We start from the raw sequence: 26,066 nt of genomic DNA, 5'->3' as shown, positions 1-26,066 counted from the left end.
CCATATTACCATACATGTACTATTCATTTGAAATATTACCGGTATATTATGTCACCCCTAATTAACACGATAATGATATTACATTTTTTAAACATCAGTTATCCGCAATACCGGTATACTGCGACACCCCTACTCCCTAAAAGCACAAACTTAACATCTTACTTACATTAGTTAGCCTAGTAATTTTTGCTGTGGTATCTAAATTATCAAAAATTGTAAAATTTCATCAGCATCTAAAATGTTGGCATTATTACAACCATAAAAAAGTAACTGGTTGGTTGATCAAAGGGTAGCGTGTGTCATGCACTATACTGTGAGACCTTTCCCCTTCAGGCCAACCGAGTTTGGCTGAACACAAGCCACAGCGCGAGTGCTGTCCCGATAGCAGTTTGACCGTACGGTCGGAGAAGGACGTCACACATTCCCCGCCTGTGTCAGGAAGCTTTCCTGCTATGCTGTAGGAATGCAGGCTTCTATCGGCTCTCTCTCCTCGAGCCAGGAAGAAAAGAGGGGGAGGGAGGCCGCGAGAGAGAGACGTGGGCAGGCTACAGGCGAGGAGCAGTCTGCCTCGCCACTTATGGGCATGTTAGGTGGCAGCAGCACAAATGACCATACATGAGTCTGAAGCTGGTGGATGGTGCCGATCACGATGACTGATGATGTCACGATGCTGTTTTGTGGCATCTGTTGCCAGGTTTGGCCATCAAGCAGTCAGAGTTAAGGTACAAGTCTCATCTCATTCCTGAACTGTAATCAGGATCCCTGACCCCAATCTTTGCCGTAGCCATAGCACCAACATTCACGACTGATCTCAGGTCAGCTGATGAATGCTGCACCACCACAGCTGGCTGAGTGATGTCTGCATGGATCAGCAAAGTCATCTAGACTGATCACACCATGGCTATCAAATTACAGGCCTAGTCTGGCTCACTCACTCACCAGACATGAGACAGGGTTAGGAATGTTTTTACTCTATGTGTTTGTGTGGGTGATTGAACTAACATACATGCAATTTTTTAGCTGCAACATCAGTGCTGAGTGCCCCAACGGCATATTATCTGTAGTTTGATGTGAAAATTACGTTTTTAAAAGCAAAGATTTTTACCCTGACAAACCATTTTTAAAACTCAAAACTCATGATGAAAGATGCAATATAATGGCCACTGCCCAGTCTTAAAGGGTTAGTTCACCCAAAAATGAAAATTCTGTCTTTACTCACCCTCTTGTCGTTTCACGCCCGTCAGACCTTCGTTTATCTTCGGAACACAAATTAAGATATTTTTCGTAAAATCCGATGTCTCAGTGAGGCCTGCATTGAGAGCGAGTTAACTTAGACTTTCAAACACCTAGAAAGCTACTAAAAACATATTTAAAACAGTTCATGTGACTACAGTGGTTCAACCTTAATGTTATGAAGCGACGAGAATACTTTTTGTGCTCCAAAAAAAACAAAATAACGACTTTATTCTACAATATCTAGTGATGGGCGATTTCAAAACACTGCTTTCAGATGCTTTCTTGCTGCTGCCACCGCTGTCATTTTTGTTGTGTTTATTTTGTTACTGAGAGGAAAGCATGCAGTACATATTTACATATTCTATCAAAACGCCGCTCTCAGCAGTCGTCTATCGTCTTGTGAGCTGGGTTTGCTAATGCTAATGCTAGCGCTTCTCTGCGTCAGTTTACATTCTGAGATAACACAGCCATCTAGCAGTCAGGTTTAAACTGAACACAAAGCCACTGACCCGAATCTTGGATGTAAACAAACAAACAAATACAGTGTTTTTGAGAATCGATACAGTATTGCTGAACATAATATTGCGATATTCACGTGTATCGATATTTTCTTACACCCCTAAGTACCACCTACTGTCAGAACATTTGCTTTGGTGTTAACAGGCCTTTAGGCTTTGATGGCTGGAGCCATCGTTTGATCGTTGGAGCTTTTAAGGAGATTAATTTAAGCACACAGAATGTCTCAGAGTGGGTTTAGCATGCTAGCATGGAGTGATGCTAATGGCACGGACATTACACACTTTACCTTTAAAGTTCTTCCGTACAAAAGAAAGTACAGTACTCCCTAGTCAACCTCACTATTTAACTATTCACTTGTTGGATGACGAGCTATCCTGACCCGTCCCTAATAAGAGTTTTCGGGTTACAAATTGTAGTATGTTGAAAATAGCTCCAAAGGTGCCTGAATGCTGTGCTATTTCTTGGGCATTTTCAAAGTGTCCAATTATGCAAGCTTTTTTGGCTAATATTAACCCCATTAGCATGAGCAATGGAAAGGAAAATGTTCTTAAAATGAACTTTTTCAGATTTTTTTTTTTTTTTTTTTTAATGCAAGACTAAAGCAGTTTTTAAGTTACAATGTATTTTACGCTAATGGATTAAGCTAGAGGCTGAAAAGTTTGCAAAGGGGCCAGTGGCATAAAGATGCTATTTTTTGACGTGCTACATGCTTAGCGCATAGTATTAAAATGTGAATTGTGACAGCTGATGTTTCCAGATCCTCTCCACTGGGGAACTGACAAGAGAGGCAACGGGATGTGTACAAATTTAATAATTCTGGTTTAAGAGCCATTCAGCTGGAAGGCATCAGAGACACGGCTGAGGACAGACTACACTTCAATGGACACAAGAGAAAGCAGGAGGGCGTTCTCGGATTTAATCTCCATGAATAAATATGTTGGCTAGATATGCATCAACACTTTCTTAACATAATATTTTATTCTTATATTTCTCTGTATTTTGGATGTGTGATTGACATTGGGCCATTTTTGGTATATCATAAAATAATATTATAACCGCTATAAACTGTGCTGCTGGTGCAAATCTGTTCAATTAAAAGTCTTGAATTATTTTCCAAAAAATATTAAGGTTAAAAATGAAAGACCTTGGCATTCTTTCCAGTGTTGTGCATCCTCACAGGCTTGAGTCAGGCCTTGAATAAAGACTTCGAAATCAAGCTCTGTCCCTAACACTCCCTCTTCCTGCCCAATGAATTATTCCTGCAGGAAACTAATCCATCAATAAGCCTTCAAAGCAAAAAGATGCGTTGAACCAGGACTCTGATCAATATTTATGGGGCATACATGAATAAAACTGAGCTTCTTCAAAGGCAGCTAAGAGAAACCTGCAGAAAGACAGAAAAGCCCTTTTTTTCTTCCTCATAGATGCCGTAGATGCTAAAACCTGGTGAATTTGGAGTCTTAGCCTGAGCTAGAACAGAGAGACTCCCTGGGTAGACTGGGAAGGGTGCCTAAGATGGCTAAAAATAAAGATCGAGAAGGAAGAAGAGGAAAAACAGCGGCCTGTTAGTCCCTAATCAGTCTCCCAAGCTTAGGAACAAGTACATAGATGGCTTGTTGCTAACAGGCTTGTTCCCTAATGCTCCAGCACCACAGGAGTGAAGATTTATGCACGACATCTATTATGATATAGTGATTGTTGATGGAAAGCATGTGAATGAGTCACAATAAGCACTGTTTGCTGGCTCTGCTCGATACATTACACCCCATGAAATCAAAAGTGAAGCTTTGTAGATTTTAGTACAAGTCTGTTATATATAGGCATTTAGCATATACACATTTTTACAATGTACAGTCTTTCCCTTCTAGGAAAATGAAACAAATCATCATCATCAATTTTTTCCAATGAAATGTTCTCTAAAATGAGAATGCCCCCTCCTTATGACTAGAAATAGCAAATAGCAAATAATGGGCTGTTCAAAGTGAAACACTAGTTTGCTATTTACTGAATACTGTGCAGTATTCACTGCATACTGAATACTATTCTTTAAAAACAGCAAGTGAAACTGTAGGCATTAACCTATCTTGAATATTTCAAACAGTAGTATGCCACAAGTAGTTGTCTTGAAAATAGAAATGCTTATTTCATAGTTTTAATTTATTTTGTGTACAAATGTTGTAACTTTTGGCAGTCTGGACTCCATAAATATACTGAAGAAGTGAGTCATGCTATCATCATATTTGTGGTAGGATTCAGAAGATCACTGTGTAATACTTGCTCCAAATTGGACTGCAATTTTTTAATCAGCTGTTTTTCAGTGGTCAATGGCAACAATATAAGGTCATTGGCGAAATACTGAGATGTAAAAACAAACTCATGCAAAAGCAAACAACAAAAACTGCAGCACCCAGCATAAACAGCTGGGCCAACTTCAGACAGGTCAACAAAAAACAAACCTTCAGGGAGGACAACTTTATTTTCATATCCTCTCAGCACTATCTTTATACAAGTCATATCAGTGAAGAAGACTCTCTCTGATGCAACATTAGCTGAAGGATGTGATCCAGGCTTTGCTCATGCACAGGCTCAGATGGAATCTGTGGAATTTTTTTAGGAATTTATTCCCCAATTTTGAGTGAAAATCTGCGGAATCAAGCCATGATCACACTAGACTTTGAGCACACTAAATTTCACTGGACACTGCAAAGAACGAGAATGATGCCTTTTTAAAAACATAAATTTGACATAACTAATAATAAAAATACAAAATGTACAAAATACGCAAACTACTACACTTTACTGCAAAGCTACCAACCTGCAGATTTAAAGTGTGAATTCTTTTAATTTAAGGTCACACTGTGACGTATCATTTGTCTATTGGTCACACACATCTTCATGTGAAACAAATTCGCAGGTAAAATTTCACCAAACTTGAACTTTTAATGCAGTGAAACTTCTTCGCACGAGCTTACGTTTTCAGTGTCCTGCATTTGCATATGTATAAAGGATTAGTTCACTTCAGAATTAAAATTTCCTGACAATTTACTCACCCCCATGTCATCCAAGATGTTTATGTCTTTCTTTCTTTAGTCGAAAAGAAATTAAGGTACTTCCACCTACGTCGCGCATGACCTTTCCAACGTGATTACGTCATGCGTGGTGAATCGCAAAGCTATAGTGCAAAATGAGCATTTGTGGTTAAAAAGTATATAATTTTTATTCTTTTTTTAGAAAATGACCGATCGTTTCGCTAGATAAGACCCTTATTCCTCGGCTGGGATCGTGTAGAACCCTTTTAAGCTGCATTAAAACTGCAATTTGGACCTTCAACCCATTGAACCCTGTTTAAGTCCACTATATGAAGAAAAATCCTGGAATGTTTTTGTCAAAAATCTTAATTTCTTTTTTAATGTAGAAAGAAAGACATAAATATATTGGATAGCTGAGAGCATAATCCAATTATTCACAATATTCAATAAATGAATATTTGTTGGAATTTAAAAAATTAATTCCAGAACATATCATACTAAAAATAGAAAATCAAGTCAAACGCATTGCATTTGCCAGGCAGTGGTGTAAACTAAAAGCTATTGGCTAAAAAAGAATAAGCCCTTTAAGATGTTCCACCACATTTCCTGTTTCAATATAAAATACATCAGCAGTAGAAAGAAAATTGCATTTGTCAAACCATTGACCATTGTGGAGAATTGATAGAATTTTATGAATGGCAGCCATTACAATTCTGAAGACATTTACGGAGCTTTCTACAGGTACAGACAACATGACAGGAGTCATTACTCTACAGCAGTGCTTCCCAAACTTTTTAGAGTGGCGTACCCCCTGAGGCATTTAAAATCCTTCTGCATACCCCTTCTCTTCCACTTAGACTGCAGTCACAACTTCCCATTAAAGGGTTAGTTCACCCAAAAATGAAATTTCTGTCATTAATTACTCACCCTCATGTCGTTCCACACACATAAGGCCTTCGTTCATCTTCGAAACACAAATTAAGATATTGTTCATAAAATTCGATGGCTCAGTGAGGCCTGCAATTGACAGCAAGACAATTAACACTTTCAGATGCCCAGAAAGCTACTAAAGACATATTTAAAACCGTTCATGTGACTACAGTGGTTCAACCTTAATATTATGAAGTGACGAGAATACTTTTTGTGCACCAAAAAAAACAAAATTAGGACTTTATTCAACTATATCTAGTGATGGGCGATTTCAAAACACCGCTTCATGAAGCTTCGAAGCTTTACGAATCTTTTGTTTCGAATCAGTGGTTTGAAGCGCGTATCAAACTGCCAAAGTCATGTGATTTCAGTAAACGAGGCTTCGTTACGTGACAAGTGTTTCGAAATTTCAGTGGTTCACCACTGGGGGGGTGACGAAATTCGCGCCACGCGCACTATACGCTGACCTTCGCGTATGCATAAAAAGTGAACTATACTTTGGGCTTTAGAATCAATGATGCCACAACATTGCGCAGCTACTGGTTGTGAAACCGCTGAGATTTAAATTCCCAAATAAATGGATAACCTTTCACAGGCGAGAATGTGTTGGTTTTTGTTTTTATATGTATTAACTCAATATTACAGGTTTCTTACACTATATGGTAAGAACTTTTTTATGTTGAGTTAGCTTACGCCTTCATCTTGTTGTATTGTGTTTAGCAAAATCATCTGCTGAAGTCTATTGCAGATTTAGATATTCATATATGCATCTAACTATGGTTGCAGACGTTCAGTCAACTTGCTCTCGAATGTTCATGGACCTGTGTTTTGACTGTTCCAATATGGCAGACGGCTTATGTATAGCGGCCCATAAAAACAGCCACTAATGAGGCATCTATGTTTATGAATAGGTCATTGACACACTGGCTCTCCCTATTCGTTCAGGATTCATTTACTATCGAAACACTGCAGTGTGTTGCTTAGAGACACAACAGTTCTGCTGGTGCTTTCATTGGAACTATTATTTTGTTGCAAAATAGAGCAAACAATACTGTTTAAAATGTACATCACTTAATATTACCTTTTTTTGTTGAATGGTTGTATAAAATCAATGTTACATATATTCAGAAAAAAAGTTGTATTCTTGCTCATATAATTTATCAACATTAAAAACAGGAGCTTATAAAGGGTAAGTTTCTGTATTGACGAGAGTTTGAGTTTTAAATTGATCTCTATGCTCAGTCTGTCTATATTTGTTCTTCATGCTAGTAAGTGCTAAAACACTACTTTTACAAAGGTACATTGTCGAGAATGGCAGTAATGTAGCACGATTTGCTAAGGCAGCATATTCAGCACACAGCCTATCATATGCATGCTGCTTGTGTGGATGCAGTCAGTTTTGACCGCAAAAGAAGAGGTAATTTGATTGGATGTCATGTATTTGACCTTTTACGGCACAACCATTTTCATGTTTTTACTCTAGAAGTGTCATTTTGCCTGTTAGAAATATAGAGTATGCTCAGTTTTAATGTTATTTTAAGGTGGGGTAGAATTAAATGAATGGCAAAACTCAGCATTTTGTTCAAGTATTCCTTCTGTCACCTCACGTACCACCCAGGGGTACGCTTACCCCAGTTTAGGAGCCATTGCTCTACAGGACTAAACAAGACCAAGAGTTTCCATGATGTACTTTTTGCCGGGTATTTAACAGAGGTGGAATGAAATGGACATTGAGTGAGACAGAAAGTAGAGGGGTCAGCATGGAGTATCACTTAATTTGGCAGCTGAAAGGGAAATCATAGGTTCTGTTCCAAAACTAGCTGTCTTGCTGTCTACTGGCTACAAAGGCAGCTGCCTTCTAATGCAGCATCTGAAATGGAACATCATTTTTGGTACCAGAACCATCCCCATGATGCTTTAAAATACTGCCTACTCAGGAAGCTCTCTAGTTTTCGGAACAAAGCCACATCCATGTTATGGCGCTTGTCTGTGTGCATCACTAGGAACAAATGAGGGAATCTGGGGCCCGGGGCTCCACATAATGCCACTTTATGTTACTTCAGCCATGCAAAATGACCCCAGGAAAGAGACAGAGGAAGTTTTTCCAAGAATCACTGTCGAGCCACATTTAAGGTAACAGTATGGGCTGAATTATGCATCTGTGCGAGACTGACAGAAAGAGATTGCAGCCATGGTCTCTGATTCACCTCTCTCTCTCTCTCTCTCTCTGTCTGTCTGTCTCAGACATGACGAGTTATGAGTCTTCAAACTGGCCCCTGAGGTTGTTATGTACGCCTATAAGGGAATAACAGTGTAAGAGCTCCATTACATGCCAAAAAGACACAACCCTGTAATAAAAAAACAAACATTTCGAAAGCAAAGCTTCAGGTTTTATCTTATTTTGCTTTTTGTGTGTGTGTTTGTGTGTGTCAGTATTTTTGTCGCATAACATGAAACACTGCATAAAAGTGAATACTGTGACAGAGCCTTATAGCCCCTCTTACAACAAAACTATACAAATAATGCAGAGAGAGCATCCTGATATTTCTATTGCATAATACAAACTGACGGTAAACTGTTACAAAGAGCTTATATTTCTAAGTACATACTGTGTTTACCTTCTCTACAGAAACTTTTAATTAGACGAAGATACTGAAGTCCTGACTTTGCAGCAAATAAAAATAAAATCCTGATTTGAGACCAGAAAGTTTATAAGCGCACAGCCCCGTTATTTAACGCTCATTTAACCTAAGAACACCGCCGTCGTAAATGTCCTAAACATTTATGCAGCATTGATTAATAAGCGACGGTTCCTTTAAGAACGTGAACGCGCATAGTGTCTTTTCCATTGCGACTGTCTGCAACAACTTCAATTGCTTTTTCCTTGCAGAAATGCAGCACATTTACTCTCTTGAACCACTCCAGGCCATCATCAAATAACTCCATATGATAGATAGAAATGGCTTACGTTTGTAAATGTATCGTCGTGATGGTGACAGAGCCGCAGAGGGAAGTGTCTCTCCTCCAGACGAGGCTGTCAAGAGCGTCTAGACTGACTGTCTCACTCTCATGGCCAAAACTCAGTAGAGCACAAACTCCCGTTGTGTTCCAGTCAGTCCAGCCCTCTGTCTCGCTCTATGAGTAATTTACAACACACTAGAGCGACATCTGCAGGACAGGAGTACCAATGAGCGCACACATACGTCATCAACAATGTGTCTAGATAGATAGATAGATAGATAGAGTGTGTATCATAGATCACAGACAATACTGAGTATGAAAAAAAGAGTATGTATACAGCAACCTGTATAGTGATATCTGTGTGTGAAGACTGAAGGCCAGGCATCACCACCTGGAGTGAGTTTAACTGCATGAGTCCTCTGTGTGTCTGTCTGGAGGGATGAGACAGCAGTAGGAAGGGCTAGTGAAAAGGGAGGTGCTAATTTTGCAGAGGAGGTGTTGTTTCATTTACCCTCTTAAAAGACTCAATTACCAAAACGAGACTTGAACCCCCTGGCTGGGATTTAACAAGTGTGTTTGTCATTACTGTATGGTTGTGTATGAGAGTCTTTGCCAACCCAATGCAGACATGGCCACAGGGTTGGCAGGTGTGTAATCAGGCCACAATACTATGTTCTCTTGGTTAACACACTCTCAGCAGCCTGAGGGCCAAAGCCCTGACCAGTTACATCTGCCACAGACAGAGAAGAGAAAAAAATAATAATAAACCCAGAACTGTGACCCAAATTGTTAGATCCACACAATCTGATATAAAGACATCATTTGATTGTAACTACACTGAAAGAGCAAACTGATACATAAATCTTTTTTTAAACTCACAAAATACACAGTACAAAATTATTTCTTTTCCATTGTTTTTTAATGATGAGACAAACATTTGGATCGTATGTACTTGTCAAGCAAACGCCCCAGTCATATTTCATTTAAAAATTCAAAATGCATTTTTTTACTTAATAAAAACAATGCCCATTTTAGAACTGTTGATGTTTTTGCATTGTTTCATTTTCATAAAATGAGGACAATTCTCATATACTACAATGCAAAAAATCTCATTCTTATTACTAGAAGATAAAAATATTTTTAATACTGTAATACAAAAAAGATTTTTAATTATTTATGCAGTACATTACAACAGTGTCTGTTTTATTGCGCTTGATAATTTGAATAAAAAACATTTAATAACTGCAATTTTTACTATAACACAAACTCAAAAATATTACAATATGGTATTACATTACACTAAGAATGTAAAAAAAATTGTGTATGTGTATATATATATATATATATATATATATATATATATATAGTCAAACCTAAAATTATTCAGACATTTTTGATATTTTTTATATATTTTTACTAGTGGGTGCAGGACACTATAGTTCATTTATGTGAGGATAGCAAAATAAAGTAAACTGTGACATATTATACCCAAAAATCCTTCATACAGTGGACTAGCAGTAAAATTTATAAAAATTTGGAACTAAAAATTATTCAGACACTTTGACCTGACCATGTTTTGCTTAAGTGTTATCTGACATAATTAAGATTATTTTTTTCTAACACAGTAACTCTGGGATCTTGTCATATTTTACCATTTTTTTAAACTATAGTAAATAAACTGTAATAATGAATGAAATGTTCAAGGTGTCTCAATACGGTACCTGGGATTTTGCCAAGTAAGACATGTTCCTGGATCAACATATTTTGTTGATCCTGGAACAACATTCCAGTCTGAAAATTTAGTCTTAACCCTATTCCTACCCCTAAACCTAATCCTACCCATAAATTATCCCTAAAATCAGAGGGGAAAGATAGGTGAATAACATTGATATAGAAGCACCTAACCCTGGTTGCAAGCCTAAACTTGACATAAATGGTAAACTTGTCCCTCAAATCTGATTGGTTGATTGGAATGTTGTTCCAGGATCAACAAAGATGTTGATCCAGAAACATGTCTTACTTGGCAAAATCACGGTGACCGTAAAAATAAATCTGCATTGTTTATCCTTTTGATCTTTAATTCATAAAATTAGCAAAAATCTAACCTTTCATTGAAGGAAAAGAATTGAAAGTGGGGGGAAAATCACATTATGAAATAAATGTCTTTCTCCAAAACACGTTGGCCACAATTATTGGCACCCTTTTATTCAGTACTTTTTGCAACCTCCTTTTGCCAAGATAACAGCTCTGAGTCGTCTTCTATAATGCCTGATGAGTTTGGAGAACACCTGACAAGAGATCAGAGACCATTCCTCCATACAGAATCTCTACAGATCCTTCTGATTCCCAGCTCCATGTTGGTGCTTCTTCTCTTCAGTTCACTCCACTCATTTTCTGTAGGGTTCAGGTCAGGGGACTGGGACAGCCATGGCAGAAGCTTCATTTTGTGCTCAGTGACACATTTCTGTGTTGATTTTGGTATTTGTTTTGGATCGTTGTCCTGATGGAAGATCCAGCCACGGCCCATTATTGGATTTCTAGCAGAAGCGGTCAGGTTATGATTTTTTATCTGTTGGTATTTGATAGAATCCATGATGCCATGTATCTGAACAAGATGTCCAGGACCTCCAGCAGAAAAATAGGCCCAAAACATTAAAGATCCAGCAGTATATTAAACCGTGGGCATGGGGTACTTTTTATCCATGTGTGCACCAAACCCATCTGGTGGGTTTGCTGCCAAAAAGCTCTTTTTTTAGTTTTATCTGACCATAGAAGCCGGTCCCGTTTGAAGTTCCAGTCGTGTCTGACAACTGAATATGCTGGAGATTGTTTCTGGATGAGCGCAGAGGATTTTTCTTGAAACTCTCCTGAACAACTTGTGGGGACATAGGTGCTGTTTTATCTTTTTTTTTTAGGCTTTCTGAGACTCAAGGCTTAACTAATCTCTGCAATTCTCCAGCTGTGATCCTTGGAGAGTCTTTGGCCACTCAAACTTTCTTCCTCAACGTGCATTAGGACGATTTAGACACACGTCCTCTTCCAGGTAGATTTGTAACATCTTTAGTTGATTGGAACTTCTTAATTATTGCCCTGATGGTGAAAATGGATATTTTTAATGCTTTAGCTATTTTCTTATAGCCATTTTCTATTTTGTGAAGCTCAACAATCTTTTGCTGCACATCAGAACTATATTCTTTGGTTTTACTCATTGTGATGAATGATTAAGGGAATTTGGCCTTTGTGTTTCCTCATGTTTATACTCCCATGGAACAGGAAGTCATGGCTGGACAATATTATGTTCATGATCACCCTGGTGTGCTAAAAAAATGTAAATATGAATGGGAATATACTTCAGAGATATTTTACTCATAAAAAATTCTAGGGGTGCCAATAATTGTGGCCAACGTGTTTTGGAGAAAAACATTTATTTCATAATGTGATTTTCCCCCCACCTTCAATTCTTTTCCTTCAATGAAAGGTTAGATTTTTGCTAATTTTATTAATTAAAGATCAAAAGCATAAACAATGCAGATTTATTTTTATAGTCATCTTTGATCATATTTACCAAGGGTGCCAATAATTATGACCACCACTGTGTGTGTGTGTATATATATATATATATATTATATATATACAGTGCATCCGAAAAGTATTCACAGCGCTTCACTTTTTCCACATTTTGTTATGTTACAGCCTTATTCCAGAAGGGATTAAATTCATTTTTTCCTCAAAATTCTACTAACAATACCCCATAATGACAACGTGAAAGAAGTTTGTTTGAAATCTTTGCAAATATATTAAAAATAAAAAATGAAAAAAATCACATGTACTTAAGTATTCACAGCCTTTGCTCAATACTTTGTTGAAGCACCTTTGTCACCAATTACAGCCTCAAGTCTTTTTGAGTATGATGCTACAAGCTTAGCACACCTATTTTTGGGCAGTTTCTCCCATTCTTCTTTGCAGGATCTCTCAAGCTCCATCAGGTTGGATGGGGAGCGTCGGTGCACAGCTGTTTTCAGATCTCTCCAGAGATGTTCAATCGGGTTCAATCTGGGCTCTGTCTGGGCCACTCAAGGGCATTCACAGAATTGTCCCGTAGCCACTACTTTGTTATCTTGGCTGTGTGCTTATAGGTCGTTGTCCTGTTGGAAGATGAACCTTCACCCCAGTCTGAGGTCCAGAGAGCTCTGGAGCAGTTTTCATCAAGGATGTCTCTGTACATTACTGCATTCATCTTTCCCTTAACCCTGACTAGTCTCCCAGTTCCTGCCGCTAAAAAACATCCCTACAGCATGATGCTGCCACCACCATGCTTCACTGTAGGGATGGTATTGGCCAGGTGATGAGCAGTGCCTGGTTTCCTCCAGACATGACGCTTGCTATTCAGGCCAAAGAGTTCAATCTTTGTTGATCTCATGGTCTGAGAGTCCTTCAGGTGACTTTTGGCAAACACCAGGCGGGCTGTCATGTGCCTTTTACTGAGGAGTGGCTTCCATCTGGCCACTCTACCATACAGGCCTGATTGGTGGAGTGCTGCAGAGATGGTTGTTCTTCTGGAAGGTTCTCCTCTCTACACGCTGGGGCTCTGTCAGAGTGACCATCGGGTTCTTGGTCACCTCCCTGACTAAGGCCCTTCTCCCCCAGTTGTTCAGTTTGGCTGGGCGGCCCACCCAAGGAAGAGTCCTGGTGGTTCCAAACTTCTTCCATTTAAGGATGATGGAGGCCACTGTGCTCATTGGGACCTTCAATGCTGCAGAAATGTTTCTGTACCCTTCCCCAGATCTGGCTTTGATACAATCCTGTCTTTGAGGTCAATAGACAATTCCTTGGACTTCATGGCTTGGTTTGTGCTCTGACATGCACTGTTAACTGTGGGACCTAATATAGACAGGTGTGTCCCTTTCCAAATTATGTCCAACCAACTGAAATTTTGAGTGTCATGGCAAAGGCTGTGAATACTTATGTAAATGTGATTTTTTTTTTTCTTTCGTTTTTTATTTTTAATAAATTTGCAAAGATTTCAAACAAACTTCTTTCACGTTGTCATTATGGGGTAATGTTTGTAGAATTTTGAGGAATGAATTTAATCCCTTTTGGAATAAGGCTGTAACTTAACAAAATGTGGAAAAAGTGAAGCGCTGTGAATACTTTCTGGATGCACTGTATAGTCATGTGAACAAATTAGGACACCCCATGAAAGCCTGTGTTTTTTTAACATGGTTAAACATATGGACATATGATCTTCATTTTAACAATATTGGGAGATTCAGGTAATATAACTAACAAATAAAACCCAAGAAAAGTCTTTAAAATGATCTGTAAAATGTAATTTAATTTAAAAAAAGACAATTTCTTGTGAGGAAAAAGTTAGGACGCCCCCACATTTATTCATATTTAAAATGGCTAAAATTACCTACAGGTGTATCACATCAGATGCAAATGATTACAACATCATGACACTTTGAAAGAGGCTTGCCTTATTTAAACCTCAGACATTTAGTTTGCTCTGCTCTTAATTATTGAAGTGAGAGGTATCACCATGGTGAGATCCAAAGAGCTCTCCAAAGCCTTCAGAAAGAAGATTGTAGATGCTTATGAGTCTGGTAAGGAATATAAAAAGATCTCAAAAGAATTTGTAATCAGCCATTCCACTGTCCGGATAATCTTTTACAAATGGGGAACATTTAAAACAACTGCCAACATAGCCAGGTCAGGCCGTCCAAGCAAATTCACCCCAAGAGCAGACCGCAAGATGCTTGTAGACCTTAAAATGTCATCACGGGACCTACAGCAAGCTCTTGCTACAGTTGATGTCAAAGTGCATGCATCTACAATCAGAAAGAGACTACACAACTTTAATTTTCATGGGAGGTGTGCAAGACTGGAGTATGCCAAAGAACACATAGACAAATGCCAGGACTTCTGGAATAATGTGCTTTGGATGAATGAGTCTAAAATTGAATTATAATTGAATTACTTGAATTATAACAGAGAATGCATGTTTAGCGTAAACCAAATACAGCATTCCAGCAAAAGAACCTCATACCAGCTGTGAAGCACGGCGGTGGAATTGTCGTGGTTTGAGGATGCTTTGCTGCAGCAGGACCTGGCTAGCTCACCATCATAGAATCCACTATGAATTCTACATTGTATCAGAAGGTGCTTGAGGAACATGTGAGACCATTTGTCAAAAAATTGAAGCTGAAGCAGAACTGGACCTTGAAACATGACAATGACCAAAAATGTACCAGTAAATCCACCAAGGAATGGCTGAAAAGTAAAAATAAATAAATAAAAGGAGAGTTCTGGAATGGTCAAGTCAAAGCCCAGATCTCAATCATTATGAGATGCTGTGGGGTGATTTGAAACAGACTGTGCATGTAAGAACCCCCTCAAAGAATTCTGCATTGGAGTGGGGGAAACTTTCTTCCAGTCGATGTCAGAGACTGGTAGATGGCTACAAGAAACGTCTCATTGAGGTTATTTCAGACAAAGTGGGAAACACTAGCTATTAAGGCATAGGGTGTCCTAACTTTTTCCTCAGTTGAAATACACATTTTTATTGATTTCTTTTGTTTAATAAGTGAAAACAAGGTGATTTATTTGTTGTTGTTGTTTACATGCAATTACATCACCATCTACAGGTAGAATTTAAAACGATCAGAAATTGATATGTTGACATTTCTTAATAAAGAACTGAATATTTAATGGGGTGTCCTAATTTTTTTCACATGACTATGTATGTGTGTGCGTGTGTGTATATATATATCATATCAGGAACTTAAAACCTGGATGTCTGATAACTTTTTACAACTTAATGCTGATAAAACTGAAATCCTGCTGGTTGGCCCTAAATCACAGAGCTTTTCCCAGCACAACATTTTTATTGATATCAATGGTGTCCAGATTAGGCCATCAACAACTGTGCGGAATCTGGGAGTATTGTTCGACTCTACGCTATGTTTTGATTCACATATTGGTCAGATTGTTAAATCATGCTTTTACCAATTGCGAAACATTGTTTGTATACGTCCCTCACTTAATTCTAGAGATGCCGAAACTGTTATCCATGCTTTTATAACCTCTGGATTGGACTATTGTAACTCCTTATATAGCAGCCTACCTGCCAAAGCAATTAAACGCCTTCAAATGGTACAAAATGGTCAAATGGTGCAACCTTATGTTCCTGCCCGGACTCTCAGATCTAGCAATGATAACTTGCTTGTCTTGCCCAAGTTTAAACTCTCTACTGTGGGTGGTAGGGCTTTCAGTATTATAGGCCCTAAGCTATGGAATAAGCTGCCCCATAATCTTCGTGCTACCTCCTCTCTTCAGACTTTTAAGTCTCAACTTAAAACTCATCTATTCACTTTGCTCAGTAAATAATTCTCTTTCCTTCCTGTTTCTCTGTCTCCCTTCTTTTTCCCCTGTTTGTATGTTACACGACCACTCTCTTGATATAGGCTAAGTGATGTTTATCATCTGATTGCTTGACCTCTCATGTTAATTATCTGTAGTTATTTGTTGTCAGCTTCTGCTCTTCTGAATGTTCCCTTCTGACTATCTGTTATATTTTGTTTGTCAATTGATTGTATTATTGTCTATTGATTGTATTAATTTTGTGAAGTGACCTTGGGTTCTTGAAAGGCGCTATAAAAAATAAACACATTATTATTAGTAGTAGTAGTAGTAGTAGTGTATATATAAACTCACTCAGCAAAAAAAGAAACACCCATTTTAAATATAATTTTGTCCAAATAAGCTTTACAGAGCATTACTGGAAAGGGTTCAAACAATGTTACTGCACATGCACCTGTGGAAGAGTCCACTACAGTTTACAGGCAGTAGACAATTAAGGTCACAGTTACAATAACTTTGGACACTAAAGAGACCTTTCTATTGACTCCGAAAAACACCAGAAGAAAGATGCTCAGGGTCCCTAATCACCTGTGTGAACATGCCATAGACCTGCTGCAGGAGGACTGTAGATGTGACCAGAGCAATAAACTGCAATGTCCGCAATGTAAGACACCTAAGACAGTGCTACAGGAAGAGAGAGGATGGATAGCTGATCATCCTTTTAGAGCCAAACAATATGTAATCCCAGACGTGTTTGAGAACTTGCAAGTGTCTTGGTGGAAGAGTGGAGTAACATCCCACGTCTGTAAAATTTGCTCCATTTATGTCCTAGTTGTTGTGTGTGTGTATATATATATATATATATATATATATATATATATATATATACATACACACACACACTTTATTTTTGGGAGGAGGGAAATATGATCTGGACATAAAGACATTATTGATCATTTACAAGGAAAATGTCAGTGGGTTGATTGTTGGAGTTCACCATGTGTCGATGACGTAGCTGAGTTGCGTGGGTGGGATCAGGCTCATTCATTTGCTCGACGAGAGATGGAGGAGGCAGGAGGTGGGCCAGTCGAGATCCAGTTCTGGGGGAGTCCAAATGAGGGAAGAAGTACCTATAAGTACAGAATGGGGGCGAAGCCCGTCAAGCAACAGAAAAGAGAAACACCCACAACACAGACACACAAGCACAAGAGAGAGATGTAAAAATGGACATTGAGGAAAAACAAAGAAAGAAACGTGAATAATGATGAACGAAGAGGGAACAGGTACGCATCACACAAGATAGCATTCTAAGGAGGAGAGTTAAAGAAATGTTCCTGTTTCAATGCAATGAAGGTTTTATCAACAGCATCTGAGACATGATGTTAATTACCACAAAAGATCATTTTAGCTTGTCCTTCAGCTTAAAAACTACACTAATGTTTACAGACATGCTTTTATAACGGAAACCTATAGGGCAAGACAAAATAAAACCAGAAACTTTTTTTTTTTTTTTTAACTACCAGAGCAATTTTATTCCACATGATTTTATATGGTTTATCATTTTTATAATTTCATCAACCAAATATTGGGACATTATTTGTACCCACCAAAATTTGCAATTGCTACTCTACAAACTGTAATTTTGTAATAAATATTTTAATTAAAAAGACAAAATTTATCACATTAAAAATATATTTAAAACAAATTTAGCCTAAATTAAGTTGCCTCTAAGTATATGACTACCGATATGGGAATAAAATATGGTTTTCAGTTGCTGCTAAACTAGAAAATAAGGTTACACTTTATTTTAAGGTGATGTAGTTACATTGTACTTACTCAAATAAGTACTGAGTAATATTAATATAACCACATGTACTTACTATATAGTTAAGGTTAGGTTTAGGGTTAGTTACTTGTAATTATGCATAATTTACTGTTATTACTTTAGTAAGTACACGTAGTAATGTGTAACTACGTCACCTTAAAATAAAGTTACAGAAAATAAAGGAAAAAAACTTCAGTAACTTTTAATAGGAAAAACTGCAGGATTGAATGTTCCAACCTGCAGTCAACACTGTGATTTGTGTAACAAGCCTGTGCTTTAAATATATAGGGGTCATGTCATCTGAGTGGGACTGAATCAGGATTTTGTTCACAGAGACATTTCAGAAACTTTTTATTAAGATATTTAATTTCTTTTAAATTGTCTTTTCAGACCAACATGTTCCTCTTATAAGGTTTCTTTGAATAAGGACCACACAATTCAGAGAAACCTCAGAGAGGTTTTTATTACATAAATCAAAACTGAAAACCAATCTTTATTTTACAACAAACAAACAAAAAGTTGCATTAGTCTCTAGAACCACTTCAGATTTCTCTTTTTGAATTCCCAATTCAAGTGGCAGCACTATAAAGAATGTCATGAAGGGGAACTAGCATCTCAAGATGGATATTGCCAATATATAACGTTAATGATCAGATACCAGCTTTTCATTTATTCATGCACCAAAATCCTGAACTGACACAAACTTTTGATGATGGTTTATTAATGGAAATAGATATTGTTTAGCAGGTCAAATGTTTCATCATTGAATACTAAGCTTAGTGCTGCAAAAAGTTGCTTGTTTTAGAACAGTCTGTGCCCACATCCTAGAATAGTTACTGAAATACTATAGCACAGTTAGTTTGACAAATTAAATGTAATGTGTTAGTAATTCCAAGGGCATATTTGAAGACATAACAAAATTTGAGCAAAACTGGGCTTTATGACACAGTGTCTCCCTCTACAGTCCACACCACAGAATACATGGTGAGCAGCATTCAGCACAAACACGTGTAGTGTTCTTTTGGAAGCCTGAAGTCCATTTACTTACCTTCATTATGTTCTAAGTGCAAATTAGTATTATTATTTTTTTTAATTGAGTGTTTTTAGAATGTTTCCTTTTGTGCGTCACAGAAGAAACTCAGTTGTAAAAGTTCTGGAACGATATGAAGGCAAGTAAACAATGACAGAATTTTGAGTTATCTGTTCCTTTAAAAGCAACTATAACAGTAAACGGATATAGTCAATACAGATGGGTGCAGACAATTATACTTTGAAACTTGAAAATGACCTAAACATAAGTATTAAAATAAATAATTAATAATGCATCACATCACAACGATTAATAAGAATGTCAATATTGATGGAATCATGTTTAGTGTAATTTGTTCAATAATACAAAAAATGCTCAATATCAGGTAAGTGCCACTGAACAGAACACACAAGCGCAGTTCCTTTAACAGCCACACAACAAATCGTGCCGTCAGCACACGTTTCTGTCAAGATTAGTAGCTAGAAGTGTGTACAGGTGTCACACTGTGCAGAGGAGGGGTCAATGAGGTCTCGGTCCAATCCTGTGCATGTGCATGCAGCAAGCAGCCAATCAGCATGTTATGCCATTAGCCTGGCATCAGCTGAGCTTTTTTTCTGTTAAAAATAAGACATTTAATTAAGTATAAACCACAAACTTGAAAACATGCAAATGTAGTCAAATGCATTTACAAATGTATTTAATATAATAATATAAAAATGCCTTTAATATCAGAACTCTTTTTAAGTAATGTGAAGCAGTGGTTTTTGTACCTTTATTAAAAAAAAAAAAAAATCTAATAATATGCCAGACCTATTCATTTGTGATTAATATTTACCAAAATTCTATCCATTTTCATATTGTAATTTAATGTTAACCGTTTCAAGCAAAAATAACTATATCGAGGGTCATACTGCTCATCTCTACATCAGAGCACCACCACATACCTGCCAGCAGAAGCCGCCCCAACAACCATCTGAGCAGCTCCCGGGGTACCCACAGTGCTCAGAGCAGCAGTGTGTCCAGAAGAGCCATTCACTGGGCTCCCGTCTCCTCTCAGGATCCCTGTGCACTTCCAGTTGTCCATATAATTAGCTGCAGACAAGACAAACCAGAATTCACAGCAACATTATGTGATGCATCTCATTAAACATATCAGGCTGGGATATTATTAGTTCATATTATTTTTCCCCACCTGAGCAGCTTTACTATCAGCAGAAATTAAAAGTAGTTTTAGAGGTTAAAGTTTAAAGGGGCTGGGTTTATGCAGTCCGGCATTTTCATCGGAAGATCAAGTTATTATATTTGAGGTTAAAAAAAAAAATGTTTAAAAAAAATGCACGGATAAATCATTCACAGAAATTGACAACATATAACAGGTATTTAGAAAATAGGGGTAATTTTCATTTTATGCCGACTTTAAAGTAGAACAGCACGATTAATTGTTTAAAAAAAAAAAAACAATCTCGATTCAGATCTCAATGATATTTAGTCTATTAAACTTCTGACCAAAAAAAAAAAAAAAAAAACACACCAAAACATTCAGATCACTGTCTCTGACCCAGAGTGAGCAGCTGTCATGTATAGGGATGAAACAGCTTTACAAACAGTCTTTTCAACCACACAGTATCATTATTTCGGTTTTAAAAATATTCAAATTAATCACAGAAGTACTGTGAAAAAAAGTTTATAATTCGGATATAAACACTGATGTCTACGTTAGCGGAAAGTAGCAGGAAGTAGACTGAGTTGACAGCTGACCTTTCCAGAGTCGCACACAGCCATCATCTCCAGAGGAGGCCAGGAGAGTGCTGGTGATATTCCAGCTCACGCGCCACACCTGAGAGTTGTGACTGTCAAACTGGGCCATCACCTGCACCTCAAACTTAGTAGGACCAGAGCTGTTGGCACTCTCTCTCCTGTCAGACACACAACATGAACCGACCGCACCAACTAGATTCTTACAGTCAGAGGAAAATGTGAGTGGTGTTTAACCATGTAAAACTCAGCACAATGAAGCTACTGTAGGGCACTGCCAGATAGTGGCTTAAAAGTTCTAACTTAAGCAGATGTTAGCACATTGCTATTGTGAATGGTGCTTATTAAGGCATTGTAAAAATAAATGTGATAAGAAAAGATACAGGAAATTTCACCAGATGACTTAAAGGATTAGTAGGTAACTACTGTCGACTTGTCCAAACTGCAAATCGGGGCAAAAATCTGAGCAAAAGTCATGTAGTGTATTCCAGCCTTAAGATGACCAATTTGACTGCTTAGCTTTTTTTACTACTGAGCATGATATCCTATTTACCTCAATGGTATGAGTTTGAAAATGCGGACGTCTTTGGTCGCTATCGCCAGCACATGGAAGGATCTCCCCAGATTAGGGGCAAAGGCGATGTCATGTACTGGGTCAGTCACAGTCATCAACGTCTCTGCTTTGGCATACTTCCTAAAGGTCAACATAAACCGATTAGAAACATGCTTATAATAGAAAAACAGAAATGAAAGAACTGATGCATGAAGTGAAACTCATATACCTTGTATTTTCATTATACTCATAGATTTGCACTTTGCCACTGTATGTGACATTGCTGTCGTCACTGCCCACAGCTATCATTGGAGGATGAGCTCGAGAGCTAAAAGGCAGAACAAACAGTTGTGACAATCAAGAATATTTCTTTCATATCATATTTGATTGTGTGGGTAAGTGTGTATAGATGGCGTTCAGACCTGGAGGGGTTCCAGGAGATGCAGGAGCAGGAGAGCTTGCAGGAGATCTCGTGCTGCAGTGACCACTGGCTGAGGTTCATCACATCAGGGGCCTCATAGATGCGCACCACACCGTCTGCAGAGCAGGTGGTCAACATCAAGCCCATGTGCTTTGGTGCAAACTTCACATCGGTCACTGATGTCCGACTGTCCACCAGTGTGGTTCTCTTGATCTGGAGAAGCACATAAGAAATCAATAGAAGATCTATGACACTGCTTCAGGTTTGCACAAAAACCTGACTGGTTACCAACATCTTTTCAGAAAATTCACATTACCTTCAAAACCACATATTTACATTTGGCAGAAACTGTATCCAAAGCAATTCTGCAATCAATATACTCTTCACTTATACTATACTTGTCATGCATTCCCTGGGAATCAAACCCATTGCTAGTGTAACGTCCTTGTTAGAGCACCCGACTCCCATGCCAGGGAACCCGGGTTCGAGCCCTACTTAGAGCGGATGGTTCGAACAGGAGGGGTTACATTGGTGCCGTGACCCGGATGGGAGTGAGGTTTAGGGGAGTGAAGTTTAGGGGAGTGAGTGTAATGGACATAGGCCGGTAAGAGCTGTGCATGTAAACCTCACTCCCCTGATCTCAAGAGGAGCTCTAGTGACTGATGCTAGAGACTGCGGCCTAGAGCACCCGACTCCCATGCCAGCGGACCCAGGTTCGAGTCCCGCTTAGAGCGGGTGGTTCGAACGGGGGGGGGGGTTACACTAGCACCATGCTCTACTCTTTGAGCAACAGGAAAACCAAGTAGTAAGGGCCTGTGACGGGTGTAATAGGAGAATCCAGTCCAAAAAAAATTAATTTAATGTATAACACGGAATGTCACAGAATTTGGAAAATTTTGGATGACTAAATCTAAAGTAGGGCTGTAGACTTAATCAAATAGCGATATGACAGACTAGCGTCTGTGAAGATTAAAGTGCAAAAAGACTGCTATTGCAGCATGTCGGCATGTTCTGTGTCTCTCTGTGTGAATGAGTGGCACAGTTTGTTTGTTTATTAAGCTTTTACGCTATGTTGATCATGTCTTGATTTGAAGTTATGGAAGGTACTTCTTTTTATACTAGGGTTTATTTTATAGAGCTTATTATTTTTATTTTCATCTCATTCTTTCTGCCACTTGTTAGTGATGTATAAATTAATTACTGACAGTCAGATATTTCCAGGTCAAGCGCATCCCTGGCATGAGTGGCACAGTTTGTCTACCACATATACTCAAGCATGGCATGCATGATGCTTGTTTGTTTTCAGCATCTGCCGTCTCACTAGATGAGGACATGAACTTCATCTCCACAGCTGCTCTGAGAGTCATTTAACCAGCATTTCAGAAATTATGACAGAAATATATTACAAGTATTACTACTTGTACTGTCGAATGTACTTCTCAAAGTAATAATAATAATAATAATAATAATATTTCTTAAATTTAATAAAAATTTTACATACCCAGTGACTCTGACCACGCTGTTTGTCATTGGATTCGCCGACTATCTCCTCCCATACAGCCGCAGTGCGGTCAAACGAACAAGATGCCAACACTTGACCGAACTCAGGATGCGCCCATGTCACCCTCCAAACAGAACCACTATGGGTCTACAACAGACAGACAGTCAGAAGAACCATTAAAACCATTCCAGGATTCCTCAAATAATGTGTCAAATTAAATAATTTTTTTCACATTTAGGCATGATTACACAGTCAGGGCTTAGATTAAGTCAGGATTAGGCCTTAGTTCAATTAGGACATTTATGTAGCTTTTATAAATGTTCCTTGGAAAAAATCATTATAATATATTATAATATAATATATTATCATTATAATTAATATTTTAAAATATGTCAGTGCAAGTTTCTTTCAGTTAAAACAGCTCAAACATGCATTTTAGTCTGGGACTAGCTTAAGCCTCGTCTGTGAAACCAGTCGTCTGTGTGCTATTTTTTTATATTAGAGGTACACAAATTTTAACTGTAATATTTTTGTTAGACAAAATAAAAAAGTACTAAAATGAATATGCATCTAATAGTATCCCAACTTTTTAACCAATAAACCGTATGAATGAGGATGTAAACTAAAGTCAGCTATAAAGGTTACATGGAGATTTACACCCTAAGCACATAAGAAAAAAAAACTCATACCTTCCAACTAGCAGTGCAGCGCCACTCTCCATCATCACCTTTGTCCCAAACCTAGAACAGTTCACAAAAGCCAAACGTTTGTCAACAATATGGAAAACAAGTATGCACATAAGCTAAAGAACCAACCTCAACCTTAGCTCCTATCTGAAGCTGCTATCAGTTGAATCCCCAAGCTTTAAATCTGTCAATCCATCTCATGTGATGCAATAGAGGCTGCTTGACCATTTTTAATTTTCCTAATTTTTGTGTTTACCCATGTATTAGTATCGCAATACCATCTGTTTCTTTTTATTTTCACTTTATTTAATGCTAAACTTTGAGAGTCCTTGATCATTACATTTGAAGTCAAATTTTAAGTCTAAGGAACAAGAAATTGTTTGTTGAGCTGAGATATTACTGAGGTTTCCATAAACATCTGTATAAACCAAAATTTGTTGTGGGCCAGGACACAAAGATGGCGGTCATGGTTAAAGTCCGCATGAAATGGAAGTTGCAATAGCTTTTTATTCCCTATTGTGATGTATATCTGAGTGAAACAGCTTATCAAATAAGAACAAATGTAGGGCGGGGCTTGATTTTTTTCCACCGGATTTGATTGGATCATTGTGGTTTGCTATTGCTGTGATGCCACGTGAGTGAGTGACAGGTTGTCCCACCCTCACACCAGTAAAAACATCATAAGTGATGAGATGTTGCAAGAGGAAAGGGATGTTATTTTGATTAAAGATTAAGAGGACATACGAATTTAAAAAAAAAAAAAAAAAAAAAAATAACGATGTGCGCGGATAGATCATTTATAATAAATACTGCAATATTACATAAAAATAAGACATTTTTATTTTGATTTCATTGTGACTTTAAACTGATTAAAAAACAGTGGTTGGTATCACCTAAACAGAGGTGATCACTCAAAAAAAAAAAAAAAAAAGGAAAATTAAAAAATGGTCAGGAAGCCAAATTTACCATTTTGGACCATATTTTACAACTGAATTACATACAGCGTGATGGGGGTTAATGCTGCCTTCACGTGCTATCGGAAATTTGATTAAATCGTGATTACGAGCTTATCGCATTCAAGTTTCGAAATGGGAGGGCGTTCATGTGCAATTTTTACCTAGGAAAATCGTATTTACGATCATTCCGAGAGCATATGAAGGCAGCATAACAGACACATATTCGTCTCCAATTCTATCTATCAATCAATCATTTAATACACTGACCAAACATCTAATTTCATAGCATCTAACCTATTCTCTCTCATAAAGTATACTCTGGAGACTCATAACACGGGATATTATTCCCAAACTGATGCACAGCTGCAGAAAAGTCCATTCAAGCACTTACAACCAGAGTTTCTGCACAATTAAATATCTGGCAGTGTATCAAAACCTAGTGAGCTGCCCGCCTCGACCGCATTTTTGGATATCACAGGCACGTGTAGTATCTTCTAGATAGGCAGCTCAATACAAGTCTGGACAAAGTCTCTATAAAGTCCTTTCCAGTTTAACTGATCACACAAAAAAGTGTTTTCTTGCCTTGACGCTTTGATCACTGGAGCAGGTCGCCATCCTGCGACCATGAAAGTCATAAGAAACATCGTGAATCAGATCTTTATGATCCGCTGCGATGCTCTTCGCCACGAACATCTTCTAGTAAAACTATTTCTTGACGCCACCAAGAAAATATCTCAAACAAATTGTAAATAAAACAGCAGATAGGCGCTTGGTCAAACTTCAGCAGAAATTCTAACTCTACCGGTGAAATGTTTTTTTACTCGAAATCGTTGCTCGCTGCTTTACTGCAAATGAAAACATCTGAAAGCCGATTACTGCCACCTGCTGCACTAGAGGAGTTACTGCTACCACTATTAACGATTCAAAAAGAACTGGCTCCGCCCACAAAACGTCATCGCTATTTGCAAACTACCAAATGGACTATGAACAAGAGACAAAATTATACAACATTTAACAAAACAAGAATCTAATGTTTTGATATATTAAATGCATAAATATATTAAATTATTCTTAATCTTAAATATAAATATAAATCGACATGTTCAGCTCAAGATTACATTTTAAATGTATGATTTATTTTTATATTTTTAGGCCTACGTTTAAGATGTAGCCTACATTAAAATATTTTATATATTTATACTTTACATATTAAAAAGTCAAAAATTATCCGAGCAAAATAGAATGGTTCTTTTTTGTATTTAGAAATGTAATTATAGTAAATTATACCACATTTTATGAATT

The 26,066-nt window shown here is 37.8% G+C and overlaps 3 protein-coding genes across 6 annotated transcripts in view; all 3 read right to left on the bottom strand.

Moving 5' to 3' along the window:
• Positions 1-8,830, bottom strand: part of ldlrad4a (low density lipoprotein receptor class A domain containing 4a) — a 93,924-nt gene extending 85,094 nt beyond the window's left edge. For 2 of the 3 annotated variants that reach the window (XM_051873116.1, XM_051873119.1), the window contains exon 1: positions 8,683-8,830. The gene's annotated coding sequence lies outside the window, so the exon portion shown is untranslated. Of the gene's footprint in view, positions 1-1,219; positions 1,310-8,682 lie in introns of all 3 variants that reach the window. The other variant, XM_051873117.1, reaches the window with a different exon arrangement.
• Positions 1-26,066, bottom strand: part of rnmt (RNA (guanine-7-) methyltransferase) — a 210,518-nt gene that overhangs the window by 110,934 nt on the left and 73,518 nt on the right. The gene's annotated exons all lie outside the window — the stretch shown is intronic.
• Positions 16,401-25,659, bottom strand: seh1l (SEH1-like (S. cerevisiae)). 2 transcript variants are annotated; one of them, XM_051873109.1, is made up of 9 exons: positions 25,347-25,659; positions 23,812-23,862; positions 23,123-23,269; positions 21,623-21,834; positions 21,430-21,528; positions 21,201-21,341; positions 20,651-20,808; positions 19,837-19,984; positions 16,401-17,167 (listed from the first exon to the last, which is right to left on the bottom strand). In XM_051873109.1, exons 1-9 carry the CDS (start codon positions 25,455-25,457, stop codon positions 16,984-16,986), a joined length of 1,251 nt encoding a protein of 416 aa, XP_051729069.1. In that variant the 5' UTR covers positions 25,458-25,659; the 3' UTR covers positions 16,401-16,983. The 2 variants fall into 2 exon arrangements, with proteins under 2 accessions (XP_051729069.1, XP_051729070.1); XM_051873110.1 differs by lacking the exon at positions 16,401-17,167 and adding an exon at positions 18,300-19,506 and having other exon boundaries at positions 25,347-25,656.

Source organism: Ctenopharyngodon idella, chromosome 19, assembly GCF_019924925.1.
Source record: "Ctenopharyngodon idella isolate HZGC_01 chromosome 19, HZGC01, whole genome shotgun sequence".
NCBI lineage: Eukaryota > Metazoa > Chordata > Actinopteri > Cypriniformes > Xenocyprididae > Ctenopharyngodon > Ctenopharyngodon idella.
The sequence above is the reverse complement of the archived record's forward strand: the minus strand, read 5'-3'. Positions and strand labels throughout refer to the sequence as shown.

Bases quoted from the DNA above. Each gene is read 5' to 3' on its own strand.
- seh1l (XM_051873109.1), bottom strand. From the start codon at position 25,457: ATGTTCGTGGCGAAGAGCATCGCAGCGGATCATAAAGATCTGATTCAC. The intron at 21,835-23,122 runs GTATGTAAAATT...GTGCTTCTCCAG, and splicing joins AGCGTGGTCAGAGTCACTGG to ATCAAGAGAACCACACTGGT. The intron at 17,168-19,836 runs GTATGTGGTGGT...CTGTACTTATAG, and splicing joins GGGGCGGCTTCTGCTGGCAG to GTACTTCTTCCCTCATTTGG.